We start from the raw sequence: 18,402 nt of genomic DNA, 5'->3' as shown, positions 1-18,402 counted from the left end.
AATACTATCTCACTGGAAATGACATGGACGTGAAATAAATGGGTTGGGAACAAGGAAAGACATTGTCTGAATCCACAAAAGAGGCCTCAGAGAGCTTCCAGCAAACCACTGGCGGTGTGGATAGAACTGTGGGGGTGTCAAACTATTCCTGCATGAAAGGATGTTTTTAATTTGAACTTCCAAGTATGAAACGAAAGTACCACAACGTTTGATTTTTTTTAAATTGAAGCATTGTTTTTGTTTTAAATATAACCCAGTACACTTTTGTTGTCATTTCTGTTCAGAATTCAAGCCAATTAAACCCCATTAAACTGTAAACACCACATTGTAAAAGCTGTTCCTTCATACCCATAATTCATTGTAAAAACAAAATCTTCAGCTATTTTAAAAATAGTTCAACTGAACCTTCTGGGACCTGTGCTTTCAGTAGTAAACATGTAATTATTTTTTTCCCTCTATTCTCTTCCTTTCTTTTATCCCGCTGCTGGATGAGAGCCTGCTTCCTTTGACACAGGTCAGCCTGACCCAGCTAATTAATTTGTCCTTGAAAAGCTTCCCAGGGTTGATGGACAGTTTGCCTTTTTTCTCCCCCTCGACGCACTACAAAGCCAAGCCTATTAAAATAAGATAAATAAATATATAAATGGAAAAGATAAAGGGAAGAGAGATGCATTTTTTTGCTACTTGTGAAAAAAAAGAATACTTTCCCTTTTTTTTGCAGACAAAAAGTTGGTGGTTCAGACATGCTCTGTGCTCTGCTTGTCCACAGAATGGTCCTTGTAACCCAAAAGTGGCAGTTTCCAGGCAACCAGCAAAATAAGGTCTCATCCAAGGATTTATAAACGCTTGATTCAATGTGATTAATTTGGCAGAGGAAAGCAGGTTACCTTAAAACCAGGGAAGGGAAGTCTGAATCCCCTCAAACCCAACTTGCATTTTCAGGGGTAGGAGAAGATCTGTGAGGTGAGTAGCAGCTTTTAATATTTTCCACACACACACAAAAAAAAAAACTTCTAATGAACTTGTTTGTAAAATTAATCCAACTGTTCTTTGTAAAAACTTGAAATTGTGTGGAGATTTTATCCACTATGAGATTGTCCAATCCATGGAATTGGACAGGAATTTACAGAGGAAAGTAAAAGAAAAACCTCAAATACAAACATGTTTTGATGTTATTGCTTTTTAAACAATTAATTAAGCTGTTTTTGATAAAGTTCACATTTTATGGATTCAATATGTCTCATATTGCATCTATAAGATTTATGATAAAGAGTAATGATAATGTGTTATTATTACATATTATATATACATCATTATATATGAATGCCTTCCTCTTTTACTTTTAAATTTGTATTCCATAATTAAATACTGACCAATCGTCTTAAATTTGATATATCTATATATAGTTGTATATGTCTTTCATTTGTCTTCTTTTGTACTTTTTTTTTCGATTGCTAAAAATAAATCAAATCCAAATTCCAAGTTATTTAGTAATGTACTTAGATACTTTTTTATTGGACTTTTCATATCTATTCTTGGACTTTTCACATTTTAAAATGCAGGTTTTTCTTTAATCTACAATAATCTTTAATAATAATCTTTAATAATAAAGAAACTAACAGCCAAGTTTAATACAGCCAAGGTTTCCCTGTACCTGCAGTTAACATAACTAATCATGTGTTACATTAGATGTGAAAAATTATTCCTTACACTTTTCCACAACAATCATCTTAATCCCAGAGTGGGTGGATTTTAGTGTGCCGTGTTTCCCCCCCAGCACTGAAGGACAGATGTATCACACAGGAGGGAGAGTAAGGCTGTTTGCAGAAAGAGCTTCATTTACTGAGTAGATAAGGCTGTTTTGTGTCTTGCTCTAAGCAGACCCCATCCACCTGCAGACAGGATAAAGTGAGTTTAGTGTGAGTTTCTGCAGAGACAAGAAGATGATCCAGCAAGAGGTGCAAACCCTCGACGAGTTGTTTCACAGTGTGTCTCAAGTCACACTTTTCTTACTTCTTCTGATGCTGATACTTCTGTTTATTAACACGTGGAGACAAAGTCACCTTTCACACATACCAGGTATGGGCTTCTTCTTTCATTACACTTACATTAGAGATTGTGACTATTATCGTTACCCTTATTTTCCTGGAAATGACTAAAATCATGTCAGCTTAGTCAGTTTGGAACCAGTAAAGGTTTTCATTTTTATCCATAAAAGATAGTTTGTCATGTGGTCAAAGGGAATCCAATAAAACTATGGTAATAAAAGATGATCAAAAAGGGCCAAAAATAAAAGCATCTTAACCCTTGTGTCAGGTCCTTCCTTCTTGGCAGGACTTGGTCCTGTCCTGTCCTATGCAAGATTTATCTGGATGGGGATTGGAACAGCATGTAACTACTACAATAAAAAGTATGGCAGCATTGTGAGGGTATGGATTAATGGGGAGGAGACTCTCATATTGAGCAGGTGAGTCTTTTCAGACTAAACTCCCACATTAAAAAAACTATGACCGGCTGAAAGCTTGTTTACCTAACACAGATCTTCTGAGGTGTACCATGTTTTGAAGAGCGCCCACTACACGTCTAGATTCGGGAGCCAAAAAGGCCTCCAGTGCATTGGAATGGATGGAAGGGGTATCATTTTCAACTGTGATGTCCCTCTGTGGAAGAAAACCAGGATGTATTTTTCCAAAGGTGGCACTTTAACCACCACTGTGGTATGTTGTGAGGCGCCTTGATTGCAGAATAAATCTGTTGACTTGTTGTGTTGAATGATGCCCCACAGCTCTGTCTGGCCCAAGCCTTCAGAGGACTGTAGGAATCTGTGTGAGCTCCACAGCCAAACACCTGGCCAGGCTGCAGGACGTGACCGACTCCTCTGGACATGTGGACGCTCTCAATCTCCTCAGAGCGATTGTGGTGGACATTTCCAACAGGCTATTCCTCAGGGTGCCACTTAATGGTCAGCTGCACGTATTACTCAACTGAGTTGCATCATTTTTAGCCATTAACTTTACAATCTTTGCCTGATTTGACACTGATGCCTTTAACAGAGAAGGAACTGCTGCAAAAAATCCATAACTACTTTGAGACCTGGCAAGCAGTTCTGATAAAGCCTGACGTATTTTTCAAGATGGGATGGCTGTACAACAAGCATAAGCGAGCTGCGTAAGAACCTTAGAAATGTATTTCACTTTCATCTTCAGTGTGAGACTTTCTCAATGCAGCCTTTTGATTCTTCAGTCAGGAGCTGCAAGATTCAATGGAGAGCCTGCTTGAAATCAAGAGGAAGATGATTAATGAAGCTGAAAAACTGGATGATGATCTTGACTTTGCCACAGAGCTCATCTTTGCTCAGGTCAGTCTCTCTTTTTTATGCCTCAGAAAATTTTCTGTGTGTTTTCATTCCCGTCTGCTCTGGAACAGAACCATGGAGAGCTCTCAGCAGACAACGTCCGGCAGTGCGTGTTGGAGATGGTGATTGCAGCTCCGGACACGCTCTCCATCAGCCTCTTCTTCATGCTGATGCTGCTGAAACAGAACCCAGACGTGGAGCTGCAGGTAGTGGAGGAAATGAACAGCGTTTTGGGTCAGAAAAGATTTTAATTTAATGTGTTGTTTTTTTTAGCACAGGTGTGCTTTCGTTTTTAAAACTGTTTTAGTGCGTCGATCATTTGCAGATGAAAAAGCGACAGAGAGCATCGACTATGAAAGCCTGAGAGTGCTGGAGAGCTTCATTAATGAGTCTATGAGATTCCATCCAGTGGTTGATTTCACGATGCGCAAAGCTCTGGAGGATGACGAGATTGAAGGCACAAAAATCAGGAGGGGTACCAACATCATTCTCAACATTGGTCTCATGCATAAGACTGAATTCTTCCCTAAGCCCACAGAGTTCAGTCTGGCAAACTTTGAAAAAACAGTAAGTTTGGTTTTAATCTTATCTCAGCTTTGCTTCCCCCTGAAGGTTTAAAGCCTAAACCAACAGCTCACCCTCTTACTTTCTGCTTTCACCAGGTTCCCAGTCGTTTCTTCCAGCCCTTTGGCTGCGGACCCCGCTCCTGTGTGGGCAAACATATCGCCATGGTGATGATGAAGGTCATCCTGATAACCCTGCTGTCTCGTTACACGGTGTGTCCCCGCCAAGGCTGCACCCTGAACAGCATCAGGCAGACCAACAACCTGTCTCAGCAGCCTGTGGAAGATGAGCACAGCCTGACCATGCGCTTCATCCCACGTACTTCACAACCACATCTGGCGTAAACTTTCAGAGATTTTGTGATAGCCCTCTACTAATGTATTTCACCCAAATTGATGACTATGATTGTGTTAGTACTGTTTAAGCTGCAAATATTAACCCTTTAAAAAACAAAATATCTGTTAGCGATTCAAATATTTTTCTAGGTCTCAATAGTATTTTGTGTGTTTTATTGAGCACTGAGTAGAATCACAAAAAACACAAAATCCTATTTAACCCTATCATACCTTTAGGATTGCCATATTGTACAATGAAACTGACATTTCAAATAAAAGCAAATGTGGGAATACCATTTTGTCACATTTATTCACAATAAAGGAAATAAAAAGTGATTAACTGATTTGTTTTTTTAAATGTATCTTTTCAAAAGTCTTTTTGTGGTATTTTTGTTTAGAGTTCATATTCTTGCCAAAAAACCAAGAGCTTTACTTTTGTATCATCTGAAGAAGACCCTATCAATATGCAATTTTGACCAATTTTTGGAGTAATTTTAATTTTTTCTGACTTTTTCAACTGTGAAGTCCTTTCTGACATTTGATCTTATTTTTCTTATCACTTCAGTTGGTTAACTATTTCTTCTTGATGTACAGAGATCCCAGCAACAGTGCTGTGGACCTGAACCTTTGTTCAGGCGTTATATCCTGATATCCGTAAAATCCTTCAAAATATACAAAAAAAAAAAACGTTTGTCTTGCACAAAAACAGCTCATGTTGAAAACAAGCTGTTTCTGATTCTTTTTACCATTATCTGATTGTGTTAAGTATTTTTTGCTTCACCTTTGTTTTTTTCTGATCAAGGTTACACATTGTTATACTAAACAGCACATTGGCTGTTATTCATCTCTTAACCCTTGTGCTATCTTAAATGACTCCACCTATACACTGATGTGTTCTCCCTACCATGACAAAGGTGGATAAAGGTGGAAAGATTTCATGTAATCCATGGACACCAGTGAGGTTCACACATCATTGAAGAAAAAAGGTTCAGTTGTTATTTGTATTTGTTTCAAATGTTCAGAAACTTATTTATTTAGTCCTTTCAGATTCTACCATGAGTGTTTTTTATTGTATGGGTATCAGTATCTTTACAAAACAAAACTACCTGACTGTTTTTACAGGTAATAATACTAGAATTGTGTCTTTGGAAGTTGACATAAAGATAAGACAAAGATAAGAAATAGCATATTGTTTATGGTTTCACTAGATCAAAAGTATAAAAATTATTGTATATATTTTGCATTATTATGCTATCTTAACTATTAGGAAATAAGACAAATATTAATTTCTATAAAGCCACTTCCTGCCTAAAAGCACAACTAGCAACATATTAATTTTTAATCAAAAAATTTTCAAGGTAATTTTTAAATTTTACATTTATTAGTACATTTTGCAGAAGGTATTGATAGGCACACCAACAAGACAAGAACTCCTCTCTGTGCCACAGGCACAGCTCAAGTATACCATCTTGGTATTAAAACATAAGGCATAAGGTTAAAAGTTTGTTAAGAGCTTTAAGCATTACGCTTCAATTTAGAAAAATTAAACAAACTTTCCCTTTAGGCTGCATGAATGAACCCAGGCTAAGACATAAATCTATGTGCCAAACAAACCTGAGCACAAACCTAAGAAGCATGCTTCAATACTATATTGATACAAAAACAGATGAATGAAAACATGACATTAAGACATAACAGCCCAAAAGAATGCATACAAAACCCTGTTACACATGAGGTAACACCTGCAAAAATGTAATATCACGAAAGAAAGAAATGTAATGAAAACATGACTGCTGTCTTTAAGACACATGTTTCCTTAAATGTAGAGTGATGATAATGCAAACTTTTTTTTTTTTTTAATAGAACCTTTTTCCTTTGCATTGCATCATCAAAAAACACAGCAGGTCTAAAGGTTTTAAGGTCAGAAGATTCAGACAAACAAGTTTGATGCAAGACACACTGGTTAAAAAAAAGTATTACCATTTATGTAATGTAATAGTCATAATTTCATTGTCACCTGTTTAAAGCACATTTATAAATTAAAAAAAAAATAACAAAACAGTGATACTAGTGGTTCTTCATTCATTCAGGAGGTTCCAATACAAATCAGAAATTTTTTTTTAGATCGTTTATAAAAATCCTGGTGAAAATAGATTTATATTATATATATTTATATTTACAATTATACACTTATGTAAAACATGTGTAGCTGTAGTGCTGTAGTCCTGAATCTAAACAGAGTTTTAAATTAAATAATTAAAAATGTATTTTTTTGTTAGTTTGTAAATTAGGAACAAAGTAGGAGTAAACTTTGTAAAACCCGTCATCTTTTCAATATGTTTTTAAGAAAAAAAAGTGACAAGTGAACAGAAACAAATACTAGAAATGACAGAAAAAATAAATATAAAAATAAAATCAAAGTCAGCCTTGAAATGCATTTGAAGGCTTATTTTCTATTTCGGACAAAAAAAACATGTTTTATTTTTTCTTTTCAGCCCTGAGCTTATTATCTGCTAAAGATGTTATTTTCTACAGTTTTTTTAAATTATCAACCAATATTATATGAAGAGATATTAGAACTACAAGCTTCTCAATAACTCAAGATCAAGGAAGTGTTCCTTCATTGGTGCTTTCCTTTCTGTGGGCCGAGGGCGTGGCGCTGTCCCTGCTTGCTGCAGTGAACCCTGGTGTTGCAGCTGGAGGATGGGGTCAGGATTCCTGCAAAGCTCTTTGGCAGTGGTAAAGCAGGCAGTCGGGCAGGTCTGCAACCGGAGAGCGCAGCCACACAGCCAGCCTGCCGGCGTGCACACGGCAGTGCATGAGACACGGCTGATCTTGCAGGAGGCTGCAAGCTACCAAACCCTCCACACCTGAGAAGAACAATCAAAGGGAGGTTATTAGTTTAAACAGGTGAGAAATGTAGAATAACAGAAGGTTGATCATTAGTGCATCAATCTAGTTCTTAGAACTAGAATATCTGTCGTTTGCTTCTTTTTTCACAGTATGGGTTTATCAACAGCCTAACTTTGCTGTGATAATCTAAAACAAGGCTGTCCGTGTTCTCGAGATCTACCACCCTGCCTGTTTTCCAGAAGTCTCTACATTTCTTGTTGCTGCTTACCTGGATCAGGTGTATTCATTCAATCAGAATAAGGAAACAACAGAGTAAACTAATAAAAAAGTGAAGAGAGAACTGGAAAACAGGCAGAGTGGTAGATCTTGTGGACCAAAACACACAAAAAAAATACATTAAATGCTTGGTGTAATGTGTCAAATCCTTTTTGTACAATTCAAAGTAAAATGAAAATCGAGCATTTTTTTATTTTTAACAATATGGATTGTTATTAAACTACACTTGATATGAATCATGAAGTCAAAACTCTTTACCTATGATTTCTACAACATGAAGCGAGAGCTTCTTGTTCAGTGCATTCAGAGTGGCAGTGAGGGGCTCCCGCTCCTCTTTTATCAGTGTCAAGTTCTGTTTCGTGTCATGGGAGAAGGCCAGCCACATGGACCCATATTCCTCAGTGGATACCGTCAAAGGTCTGCAGAAAACACAGAAAATTCACGTATGATCTCTACACGATGGTAACTTTAAACAAAAGAGAAAAAAAAAACAAATCAGTCTCACCTGATGAAGCTAGTTAGAGGGAGTTTGTATGAAAACTGCATCATCGCCTGCGGCATCCCAGCAGGTATGGAGTAAGACAACATCCCGACCAGCTCAAAGTGAACCAGAGGCATTTTTACGGTTAAAGAATATTGACGCACTGAAACACTACGGCCTCTAACTTCCTCCACAGGACTTTCACACACACAGAGCACCTGGAATCAAGAAATAAAGGAAAGTATATTTAGGTTATAAAATGTAGTAGAAACATAATTATTTCCTGCCATAAAACCTACTTCAAGTTCCTCACTTAACACTTGTATCTGCAGATTGGCATCTTCTGAGGTCTTTGTAATAAAAACAACCAAAACTACAGAATTGTCTGTTTGCACATGACAGGCAGAAAGATCCAGGCTTTGGCTGGAACACAAGGGAATTATTTCTGAGTGTGAAAACCCAGAGAGTTCTGCGGGGAGGTAAGATGTGAGACAGAAGTCTTTAGATCTTTTTTGGTCTTCACGTGGAGGGCAATCGTCTGCTTCCACGGAGTCCTCCGAGCTGAGAAGCTGGTCTCTTTCCTTCGGATCACCATCAGTTAAAATCGCTTCTGCATCACAAGCACCATTTGCAACAGAGAGGCTGTGAGGATGCTGAAATGTCTGCTTGGCTGAAGAATTGATTGGTTCCGTGTCAGCCTCTAGGAGGTTGTTACACAGCAAGTTATCCACAGCACTGGCAGAGGAGACAGTCGGATTGGCTCTTTGCTCGTTTGTAGTGGAGGAAGAACGCTGACCTTTGGCTTTCCTTCTAAACCGCTGGATATCTGGCTCAGATTTTTCCATCTGTTAGGGGAAACAATATATATAAACTTTGAAACAAACCTAGAAGATTATCAACTGATGGAAGTGAAACACATAAACAGTTCAGCAAACCATTTACATATAACTCTAAAAAAAGATGGATTTCATTTTCAAATAAAAGGATTCTGTGTGGGAGATCTGCATTAGCGAGTGCAAACATTCTGGTATTAGAATAACCCTACTCACTGTAGGGCCAATTACCTGCAAAGGTGCAATATGCAGTTTCACATTTTCTGTTTTTTTAATTTATCATTCAGTGTTTGTTAAGGTTTGAGGTCGTTGGAGTTATTTAAAGTCTTGTTTGTTCCTCTGTTTTCAGTTTGATGTGTTGTGTGGAAATAATGCTGTTACTCCACCTCAAGTGAGAAGTCTAAATACAGGAGTGAGGTTGTGGGAGGAGCAAAAGTGTTCTCCTTCCTAGATTTTTTGGTCTAAACTTCGATCTTGTCATTGCACACATGGATGGTGTAAAATTTTAGCAAACTTTAAGAATTGTCTGTCTTTCTTTCCAAGACCCATTCCAATGAAGATTGTGATTTTGGCGTTTTGAACATGTTCTTGTGGCATTTTTCTCATGATGGAGGAAATATTTTAATCAAATAAAGCTTAAAATTTAATTTATGAGTATTTTTTTATTCAAATCGTGAATCAAGAGCAGACAAAAAAATCTGTTGGAAAAAGATTGTAGTTGTGATGTTGAACCTACAACAACAAGCCACAAGCTCCCTGCTCTGCTCCATTGTGATGCATCAACTTGTAGACAAATAAATCCTTGTTTTCCTCATCTGAGCTGGTGTCCGGCTCAAAACTGTACAGCTGGGTGGCTCAGTTATTGCTCACCATTTTTGCTTCACCACTAATCTCAGCTTGGGGTTGTGAGGGGCTGTAAGCGAGTGGGAGAGAATGTTAGCAGATGGATGATGGGAAAAGGGGCAGGCTTACTCCACGCCCCAACAACGTCGTTCACAACTCAGAGGCGAATTTATTAATGAACTCCTTCCACTCTGCAGAAATTATGTCCTAGAAAACGACAGTTTTTTTTTTTTTTTTTTTACCTAAAAATGACATCACTTTAGTTAAAAGACCACTGGGAAAGCTATTACAATAGATCAAAAGATGATTAGAGTGAAAATTTCAAGGGGCTAAATGTGAGAGTTAACTTACTGTGAACAAAAACAACAAAAAACTCAATCAAGTTTACAAAAAGCAGCCTCACCAGACACACAGAGCTCTGAGAAGAAAGTCCACCGAAAAGCGAGGAGGCAAGCTGCTGTTTCTCTTGGTCACATTCAGGGTTGGGCATTGGAGTTGGCGTCTTGCTGCGACAGCTGTTAGCATCTCCCTGCTGGCTGGGAGATTGCAGTGGACTGGGAACCTCAACCTGAGCTACTTCCTCAACAGGCTCCTTCTGGGCCAGATATCCCTCCCTCCCCCAGACCCTCTTCACACCATCCAGCCTTAAAGTTGTAGAGCTGAAATACCAACGGCAGATCGAAAACAAAATAAGCCACAGCTACTTATGTCAGATGTTTGTGCTTGTTGAGTCCTCGCACCTTCCTCTGTGAGAGAAGTCTGTGCCGTCTCCTGACAGACCGGAGCTGGTGGACAGCAGTGTTGGAGACTGTCTGTCTGTCATGCTGCAGGAGGATGTGCTGATAGGCAGAGACAGCCCATAGGGCTCCAGGCTCAGCACTGAAACAAACCAAAAAACATCAAGTGAGAAAAAGTCCTTTCGAGTCTGTCGACCCACTGTGGAAATATTTCACCAAGGTTCACCTTTTGAACGCGAGAGCTCCTCCTGCCTTTGATGCAGAGGTTTATAGGGAGCAGCGCCTGCAGACAACGCCCCCGACACAAATCCATCCAGAAAGGAAAGAGAGGAATCTACCTGGAAAACGGCATGAGTGAAATAAAATTATATAAAAGAATAAATTAAAAGTTAAAATTATTTTTTTTCATAGACAAAAAACATTTATGTGAAAACAAACCTGCAAATTCCCCCTGACAAGCTAATTATTGCAGGGCGGCTTTGTTATAGCGCTGAAAGGATAATTGCCTCTAAACTATGGAGCTCATGTTTATACAGGTTTTTAGAGTAGAGATTTCATAAGCACCATCAGAATACTGTTGCAGTCAAAGCTTGTGCCAACAGTTATTAAATCTCAAGACTTCTTAAGACACTGTACAATCACAAACTACCGTACAATGCTGTTGGGCGTGCACGCTACCTCCTCTGGCTCCAGGCTGCCCCCTGGAGGTAAAACTCTGGAGTGTAGTTGAGAATCTCTGCTGAGGTGCTGCAGCTCCTGCGCTCTTTGTCTGAGCGTTGTGTCGAAAGAGCTGCTGTACGTTTCCGCAACCTGCTGAGCTTCAGAGACGGCGGCTTCACTCCAGCAGAGCTTGGTTATTGCCACCAACACCCAGCTCTTGGTTTCGCTGCTGCTGCTCTTCATGTCCAGCAGCTTGGTCAGTAAACCGAGGACCACAGATGGCTCAAGATCCTCCTTCAAGAAAGAGTATTCCCCCAGGACCTGGGCAGAGGGAGCAAAGCTTTGACATTCCTGCCAGTTTAAGAATAAAAGAAAGTTCCCAGCTTTGAAGACCCACTACGATCATTTTTTAAATCTATTTTCATAGCATTCCAAAGGCCTTTTAACTACGATTATGCCTATTTACAAACAATACTAAAAAAGTTGTGTCATTTTCTAGGACAGAGCTTCAACAGAGCAGAAAGTTCTGTAGAAATTGGCCTTTAAGTTGTGGGTGGGGACGTTGGAACAGAGTAACCCCTGATTAACCACAACAGAAGTGCATATTTCAGCCTAACTTTCTTTATATATATCCTCTATCATGAGGACAAATGCAACAAGAACGTGTTAAAAAAAAAACACCAATGAAGTGGGTTTTTAAAACTTGTTACATAAACCACAATAAAAGTTTTTCTACAACAGTTTCTGGTGAGAAAAGGGCAAAAATGTGACAATTTTGAATCCTTTTTTTAGTCCCTTTTAATGGTAACAAGCACAAAGCTAATAAATGTGATAAAGAGGTTTTTTTATTTTATTTTAAATGAAGGTCTAAAGTTGTTCTATTTACCCATATTGGGGTTTTATAACAATCAATAAAAAACAAAGACATAAACATGTTGCTGCTCCTCACTAAGTCATCTCTCTGTGCCTTTTCCATGTAGTGGACTGTGCACACAGAACTCACCCAGCAGATGACTTGAAGGAAACGCTGGGGCAGTTTGCTGGGCTCGCCCTGCAGCAGAGAAACGTAAGAACTCACAGCAAACAGCCTCAACTTTCTGTCTTCCTCCTCGCTGTCAAACCCTGCGCATCACAGACATTTATAGGATTATGGGGGTGAGTAAACAGGTGAGTAAACAGGAGCAGATGACACAGTTGGGATGTGTTTTTCCTCTTTTTTTGTTTGGCTCACCCTCAGACAGCAGTTTAAGGAAACCATTTGGGATTTCAGGCTGCATCATGTCTCCCCCAAGTGAGAACACTGCATTCATGGTCTGGATGAACCATTCATTGTCCGGAGCATACGTATGATGGGGTATAGGAAAGACGTCCAAGGAGTGCTACTCTTAAAGGTTGAAGCAAGGTTTGCTCTCAACAGATCATAAAAGGTGTCAGACATTTAAAACAACAACAACAACAAAAACGTTCACAACAGCAAAAGGATTAGGGCTGCACGATATGAGGAAAACTTGCCATGTGTGATATTAGTGATCAATATTGCGATGACAATATAATGTGCGATAAATTAATAAATAGCACCAAAATTTTTTTTCCATTTCACTGCAACAGTTTGATTTAAATAAAAGTCCAAATATTTTAAATTATACTCCAAATGAGCCTCGTCTACATAGGAGGTGAACATCTAACATAAAAGCTCCATCCGATTGGTCAACAACGTGAAGGGCTGTATCTGATTGGTCAAATGCATAAAGGGATTTATTCAATTTGTTAAATACTTCAAGATAAGATTGTTTTAGCACATTTAAGGTTTACAATATATTGCGATTTTCGCACACTTTTGGGATACGTATATTTCACAGCTTGAAACTGCGATAATGATAAATTTGCGATTTATTGTGCAAGCCTAAAAAGGATATATAAACTTATTACACAAAAAATAAAACTTTCTAACAACCGTTATCATCCTCCCAATACTATAATATGAGGGTAATGCTAGCAAGACTAGCAAGAGGTTACAAGAAGAAAAACTAACAAAATAAGGTCCCATTTAATGATAAGCAGACACAGTGGCTAATATTTCAATTGCATTAAGAACCTCCATGCTCCTTTTAGGGTATTCTGAATAAAGGTCATAAAATAAAACAGCTCCGGATCCATTTCTAAACAAGGTAAATCTCAACTGCAGAAAAGAACAGCAAGAATAAAAACATGTTAAAATTTCTGTGTTCATCCTTTTGTTGTGCGGTCAATAGACACAAAACACTGTTATGTTTGAAAGGATATTTTTCTGCAAGTTCTGCAACCTTCCCCACAATGTCTATAGTCGTGTGATCGTCTTTACTGAGCCGCAGAAAATCCAGCATCTTCTCCACAATGACTGTGACATTCTGGGCATTCGTGATCCGAAAGAGCAACTCCAGCGTCTACCAAAAAAAAAATATATATTTTTTTTTTTTAAGTTGATTAATTCTGCACCCACTCAAAAATTCCACATCTGACTCACCTCTCGTTTGATAATGACATCAGAGTGATCAAGGCATTCGATAATAGTCATTTGATGCTGCAGAGCAAGTTTTGGATCCTGCTGGACCACATAGGTGAGGGCTTTTAGGCCTGCAGGAACATTTGATATACACTTTAAATTCTGATTATGCAGAAAAGTCACATTATTTGTCCATTCTTACCTAAATACTTGAGGTTAATCTTTGGTGACAGAACAAAGTTGCCAATGCACTTTGCCGCCTTTTCCAACAGTTCAGATTTAGGATGGATTGTGTAAACACATTTTACACCTTCATATAAAATTGCTGTAAATGTAAACAGTTGTGCATCAAGAGTTAAAGACAACAGAATTGTCTGCCAGACACCATCTTTATTTAGGAACTTGCCATAGGTGATGTTGTGGTTCATCTCTGCTCTTCGCAAAGACTCATCCAGGACTTCATACATGACCTCACTTGTTCTGTGAAAAAACAAAAAAAGACATAAATTACATTCAAACACGAAAGATCACAGAGTTCATCTTCAGCCCAGGCAGGCTTAAAACAAAAACATTTTCTTTCACCTCTGGTCATTTTTTCCAAGTAATGAGAGAATTCTTAAAAGCTGGATTTGAAGCCATGGCGCAGGAACACTGTGGTAGTTGAAATCCATGGGTAGCTTTCCTCCTACAACCTGCTTCAGTATGGTGACAAAACTGGCTGTCAAGTCTTTATAAGCTTCTGCATTCTCCTACAAAACAGACAAAAACATGTGAAGTCCACTGCAGGTTATCAAACTAAAAAATCTCCATTATTATTGTTTAATATTTAAGGATATTATTGAGATTTTTAAAGCTAAAATGTAATGAATGATCCCAGCTTAGAGGCTAAAGTCACCTGGATGAGCTGTAAGTAGATGTGAAGTGAAGCTGTCATCACGCCGGGGTCCTTGTCACACAGAGCTTTACGGAACTTGTTGTGGATGTGCTGAACTTGATTTGGTGCAATCAGGTGGAATTTATGCAGAGCCAGGACAGCTTTCCTTCGAATAATTTCTCTAAGTCATTTTGTTACAAGAAACAGCCATTAATTTCAAATTATACTAAAGCACGGTTGCTATCAATAACTTTTCTTACATGTTTTATCTAAATGAAAATGAAAAACAATCTTACTTTGGATGATTAAGTTTTTCTTCCACTATAGGAAGGATTGCAGGGATCATATCTTTAGGAAATATTTGGCAGACAACAGTGAGAGCCATACACACCTCAATGAGGTTTGTACTCTGAAGATCCTGAAATGACAAAAACACACAACATCTAAATAACTGCAAATAATAAACTAAATAAATACTCAAATTTGTGACCTAAAAACAAACCACAACAAACTCTTATAATTGTTACATTGTACATAGTTCCTGTATCAATGTTAACACCAGAATTACAGATGTATTCCTGCTCAAATTCAAATAAACCTACAAACTCTGTATTATAGGCTGCCCGCTCCACCCCATCTCCATCTTTTGAACCCCCTTTCCCCCATCTGTAACATCCCACTCTCTCTCTCACCTCTCTTTTCCTTTCCTGTCCGGTCCAACAAGGAATGCTAATAAATATATCTATTATAAATAAAGCTTAGCCTCAAATACAAAACAGGTTTAAACAAATATACACTCTGTTTGTCTGAAGATCCATAAACCCCTATTGTAACAGTAAAATTACAAAACCTACAAAAATATTAGTTGCATTTAAGTCTTAATCGCGTCTGTCAGTGAAAATGTATGGATCCATCCATCCTTTGTCTCCAGCCATTTCTTCTTTAAGAATTTAATAAATGTAACAAGTGGAAATTTAAGCACAGTCTATTCTGATGCTGTCCAAACAAACAGTGCTCACCTTTAAGACCGTATTTACAAGTAGAAGAAGAAGTTCATGACTTTCATTCAGAAACAAGGAAACAGCAAGATAACCTGAAAAACACAAATACAAACATTCTTTGGTTCACACCACAATAATATCATGTCAAACCTTTTTTTTCTCCATCAAACAACATAAGTTTATGAAAACAACAACTTAATATTTTTATAGATTGAGTCTTTGAAGGTTAAAGTTCAGATCAACTATTTTCTTCTGATCTTCCATGACATCTCACGTGTTTGTATTTGTGGATCATGAGAGAAAACCACATACCAACTCTTTTCTCCAGAACATTGCCTTGTTGAGCCAGCTTAATGGCATGAATATAGCTGAACGAAGCCTCATAGCCCAGCATTTCACAGTAGACTGCCCTCACCATCAGCTCCCTCATCTGTCTCTGAACAACAAAACAAGCAAAGGCGATCTTAGCTAAGTCAAGACTGAACTGGTGTCATTTACATATTGTGGCTTCACAGAAAAAAGAAGAATAAAGCTTTGCGGTAATACCATTGTTGTGTTTGGAGACGACACCTGTTCTTTGATAGATGCCAGTTCATGCTGAATAAGTTTCTCTTCTTCCTGTACACAAACAAATGAAAATTAAGACAATATAATAAACTTGTAAAAAACTATTTTATTTGCCTGCTTTGGTTTCTACTTTTGATCAAGCCAGAATCTATTTGAGCTGTTTACTTATCAGAAAAAACTCTTGTTTTTCTTAACCATAAATCAAAGCAAGGTTTGGACACTAACTCTTGAAGAATAAAATATTAAAATCATTATTATTTGCTAAAGCTAGCATGCTATAATGTGAAAAATGAAAATGAATCAACTGAGAAAGATGGAAAATGTCAGGATAGGAGTAAAAGCAGTAAAAGTCTGCTTAAAAATACTTATTTGTTATATATTTTAAGTGTCAGGAAGGTTTTCCTTTATGGGTTTTTTTTTTTTTTTGTATCTAGTGGATTTGATTCATTCTAGTTTTTCTATGTTCAAGGATCTAAACAATATCTGTGAAAACACCCACAATTCAAAAAAAAAATGTAGTTTGAATCAGCGCCAATTATAGTTCAATGTCAAAAATAATTCTACAGATGTGAAGGAAAATGTATTTCCGTGTAAACGTCAAACAAAAAACAAACTCTTGTTTCTATGGAATGTTTTAACATGATTACACATGAATTAGAGAGTGGTTTTCAGTTCTGCAAAATAGTTTTTTTCTTTCTTTAACTTCCATTTTTAACATATCTGGTTTTACATTGGAACCATAAAGTGCAGTGTCAGTCATTTTAAGTTCAAATGTAAATTATCAAAAATTGCTGATCTAAATCATTCAATCTGATTTAAAGATCTCAGATGTCTGAGCCCCCAAAAAAACTTGAACGCAACACAGAAGACAGACAATCTCTGCATTTACTTTTGTGTAAACCATGGACTGTTTATGTATTTGACTCGTAATCATTCGATGGTGTCAACATAAGATAAACTAAGAGATAAACAAAAAAATAAAAAACAATAAAATAGAAAACAAATTATAATAATTCGTCCATTATACAAGTTTATAGTACTATTCTTGTAACAGACTACTTTCAACATTGTTGTGACTCACACTAGCCAAATGAAAACAGAGGAAAAAAGTTAGCAGGTAAGCTAAGTTAGCGAACATTCAACAAGATTGGATTTTCCCTGTTTTCAAAGAATTACTCACGTGTTTGGAGGTCAGCTCGGTAATTCCTCTGATGAGATTTCCAAGTTTGGCAGTGGAAGACAGTTTTGCAGAGCCAGGCTGCGAGTCTAAAGAAAGAAGACTGGGCAGAGCTGTCAGCGTTTTCTCCACAACGTCGCTCATTTTGTCAGCAAAACTGTGGCTTTGCAGGTGGATTATCCCCAACAAGGATTGTTTTTAAAATTACTATCACGTCTCAAACGTATTTTTTTCAATAAACCCGTAGAGCATTTTTAAAAGTTTATAAGACCAAAAAGCTACATAGCAGGTCGACTATTATTTTTGAATAAGCAAGACGTCACTTCCGCTTTAGTTCTTCCTCGCGTTTCTGGGCACTGTGATTTAGTCTAATGCTGCCCCCTGCTGTCAAATAATGGTTATTACTTGTTTGTGTGCTTACACGTGTATTTGATTAGTTTTTCAAGGACATGTTTTGTTTCTCATACCTTCTACAGTCTATTATTTAGTGCGTCTATCAGGAATCCTTTAAACTTTATTAATTCTGTTGTAAATGTATTCAGATGCCTGACTATAGTAATATTTTATGTTTTTTCTTTGATTGTTGCAATATTTTGACATCAGACTATTCACTCAAAAAAAGGAAATTACCAGCCAATTAAGTTAACGAAAAAGTAACTTGTCATTTCAACCAGAAAATTTTATGTTTGTAAATCTTACGTGAATGAATCATGTCGATTGTACATAAAAATAATCCATTTAAAAGTTACTAATTTCAATCATGTTGATCCAACGTGATACCATTAAATTGGATGCATTAGTAATCGCAAGGAATTGTGGGATACCATTTTCTTTGTCTATCTGGGCAGATTGGGGTTTAAGTGTGAGTTTTTGTCCCTGGGTTTTATTGTCTAGCTGTTTTACTCTGTTTTAACTAGTGATTTAAACTGTTATGTTTATTTTTTTTTTGCACCATGAGTTAAAGTTTGGTAGAGGATGAAGACCAACCCCCTTGTGTGGCAAACTGTTAATGTTCCAATACTTAACACAGAGTTCGTGGTAATTGAGCTCCTGGCTTGTGATGTGGGACTTTGCTGGGTAATTCATGTCATTGATGTGAAAATTAAAAGACCCATTGGTTGTAACATTGGAACAATGTACCAATTACAGATGTGTAAATAAAATTAAAGAAAAAAATAGAAATTTAAGTTAAATAAACTTAATTTTCTTATGTGTGACCAATTGAAGTGATTCAATTAAATTGGATCAACTTTTTTCTTTTTAGAGTGAGCAACAATATCAATTTAAAGTTGGGTGCAACTGCTCTATTTAAATTGAATCAACTTAAATTTATTAGTTTGAACCTAAATACATTAAGTTGACCC

The 18,402-nt window shown here is 37.3% G+C and overlaps 2 protein-coding genes across 5 annotated transcripts; one reads left to right on the top strand and one right to left on the bottom strand.

The window, feature by feature from the left end:
* The first annotated feature begins 744 nt into the window (after positions 1 to 744).
* cyp19b (cytochrome P450 19b) lies at positions 745 to 4,550 on the top strand. 4 transcript variants are annotated; one of them, XM_011475857.2, is made up of 10 exons: positions 745 to 963; positions 1,882 to 2,079; positions 2,317 to 2,467; positions 2,540 to 2,694; positions 2,786 to 2,962; positions 3,054 to 3,168; positions 3,244 to 3,358; positions 3,427 to 3,561; positions 3,629 to 3,922; positions 4,018 to 4,550. In XM_011475857.2, the coding sequence occupies exons 2-10, from the start codon at positions 1,944 to 1,946 to the stop codon at positions 4,261 to 4,263; spliced, it is 1,524 nt and encodes a 507-aa protein (XP_011474159.1). In that variant the 5' UTR covers positions 745 to 963; positions 1,882 to 1,943; the 3' UTR covers positions 4,264 to 4,550.
* A 1,054-nt stretch (positions 4,551 to 5,604) lies between these two features.
* On the bottom strand, positions 5,605 to 17,373 carry ap4e1 (adaptor related protein complex 4 epsilon 1 subunit). Its single transcript, XM_011476023.3, has 21 exons — positions 17,042 to 17,373; positions 15,841 to 15,912; positions 15,607 to 15,730; positions 15,313 to 15,386; positions 14,590 to 14,711; positions 14,315 to 14,474; positions 14,002 to 14,168; positions 13,826 to 13,899; positions 13,622 to 13,744; positions 13,441 to 13,550; positions 13,221 to 13,360; positions 12,169 to 12,281; positions 11,941 to 12,059; positions 10,956 to 11,258; positions 10,504 to 10,615; positions 10,281 to 10,419; positions 9,944 to 10,199; positions 8,164 to 8,709; positions 7,889 to 8,082; positions 7,642 to 7,802; positions 5,605 to 7,124 (listed from the first exon to the last, which is right to left on the bottom strand). Exons 1-21 carry the CDS (start codon positions 17,180 to 17,182, stop codon positions 6,964 to 6,966), a joined length of 3,411 nt encoding a protein of 1,136 aa, XP_011474325.1. The 5' UTR covers positions 17,183 to 17,373; the 3' UTR covers positions 5,605 to 6,963.
* Positions 17,374 to 18,402: the final 1,029 nt, after the last annotated feature.

This window comes from Oryzias latipes, chromosome 6 (assembly GCF_002234675.1).
Source record: "Oryzias latipes chromosome 6, ASM223467v1".
In the NCBI taxonomy this organism is placed as follows: domain Eukaryota; kingdom Metazoa; phylum Chordata; class Actinopteri; order Beloniformes; family Adrianichthyidae; genus Oryzias; species Oryzias latipes.
This window is presented reverse-complemented; position numbering and strand designations above follow the sequence as displayed.

Excerpts from the sequence above, each read along its gene's own strand:
- cyp19b (XM_011475857.2), top strand. The coding sequence starts at position 1,944 with ATGATCCAGCAAGAGGTGCAAACCCTCGACGAGTTGTTTCACAGTGTG. Across the intron at positions 3,169-3,243 it reads AACAAGCATAAGCGAGCTGC|TCAGGAGCTGCAAGATTCAA; the intron begins GTAAGAACCTTA and ends TTGATTCTTCAG. Across the intron at positions 3,562-3,628 it reads ACCCAGACGTGGAGCTGCAG|CACAGGTGTGCTTTCGTTTT; the intron begins GTAGTGGAGGAA and ends TGTTTTTTTTAG.
- ap4e1 (XM_011476023.3), bottom strand. The coding sequence starts at position 17,182 with ATGAGCGACGTTGTGGAGAAAACGCTGACAGCTCTGCCCAGTCTTCTT. Across the intron at positions 13,551-13,621 it reads GATTAACCTCAAGTATTTAG|GCCTAAAAGCCCTCACCTAT; the intron begins GTAAGAATGGAC and ends ATGTTCCTGCAG. Across the intron at positions 7,803-7,888 it reads CCTCTAACTAGCTTCATCAG|ACCTTTGACGGTATCCACTG; the intron begins GTGAGACTGATT and ends TGTTTTCTGCAG.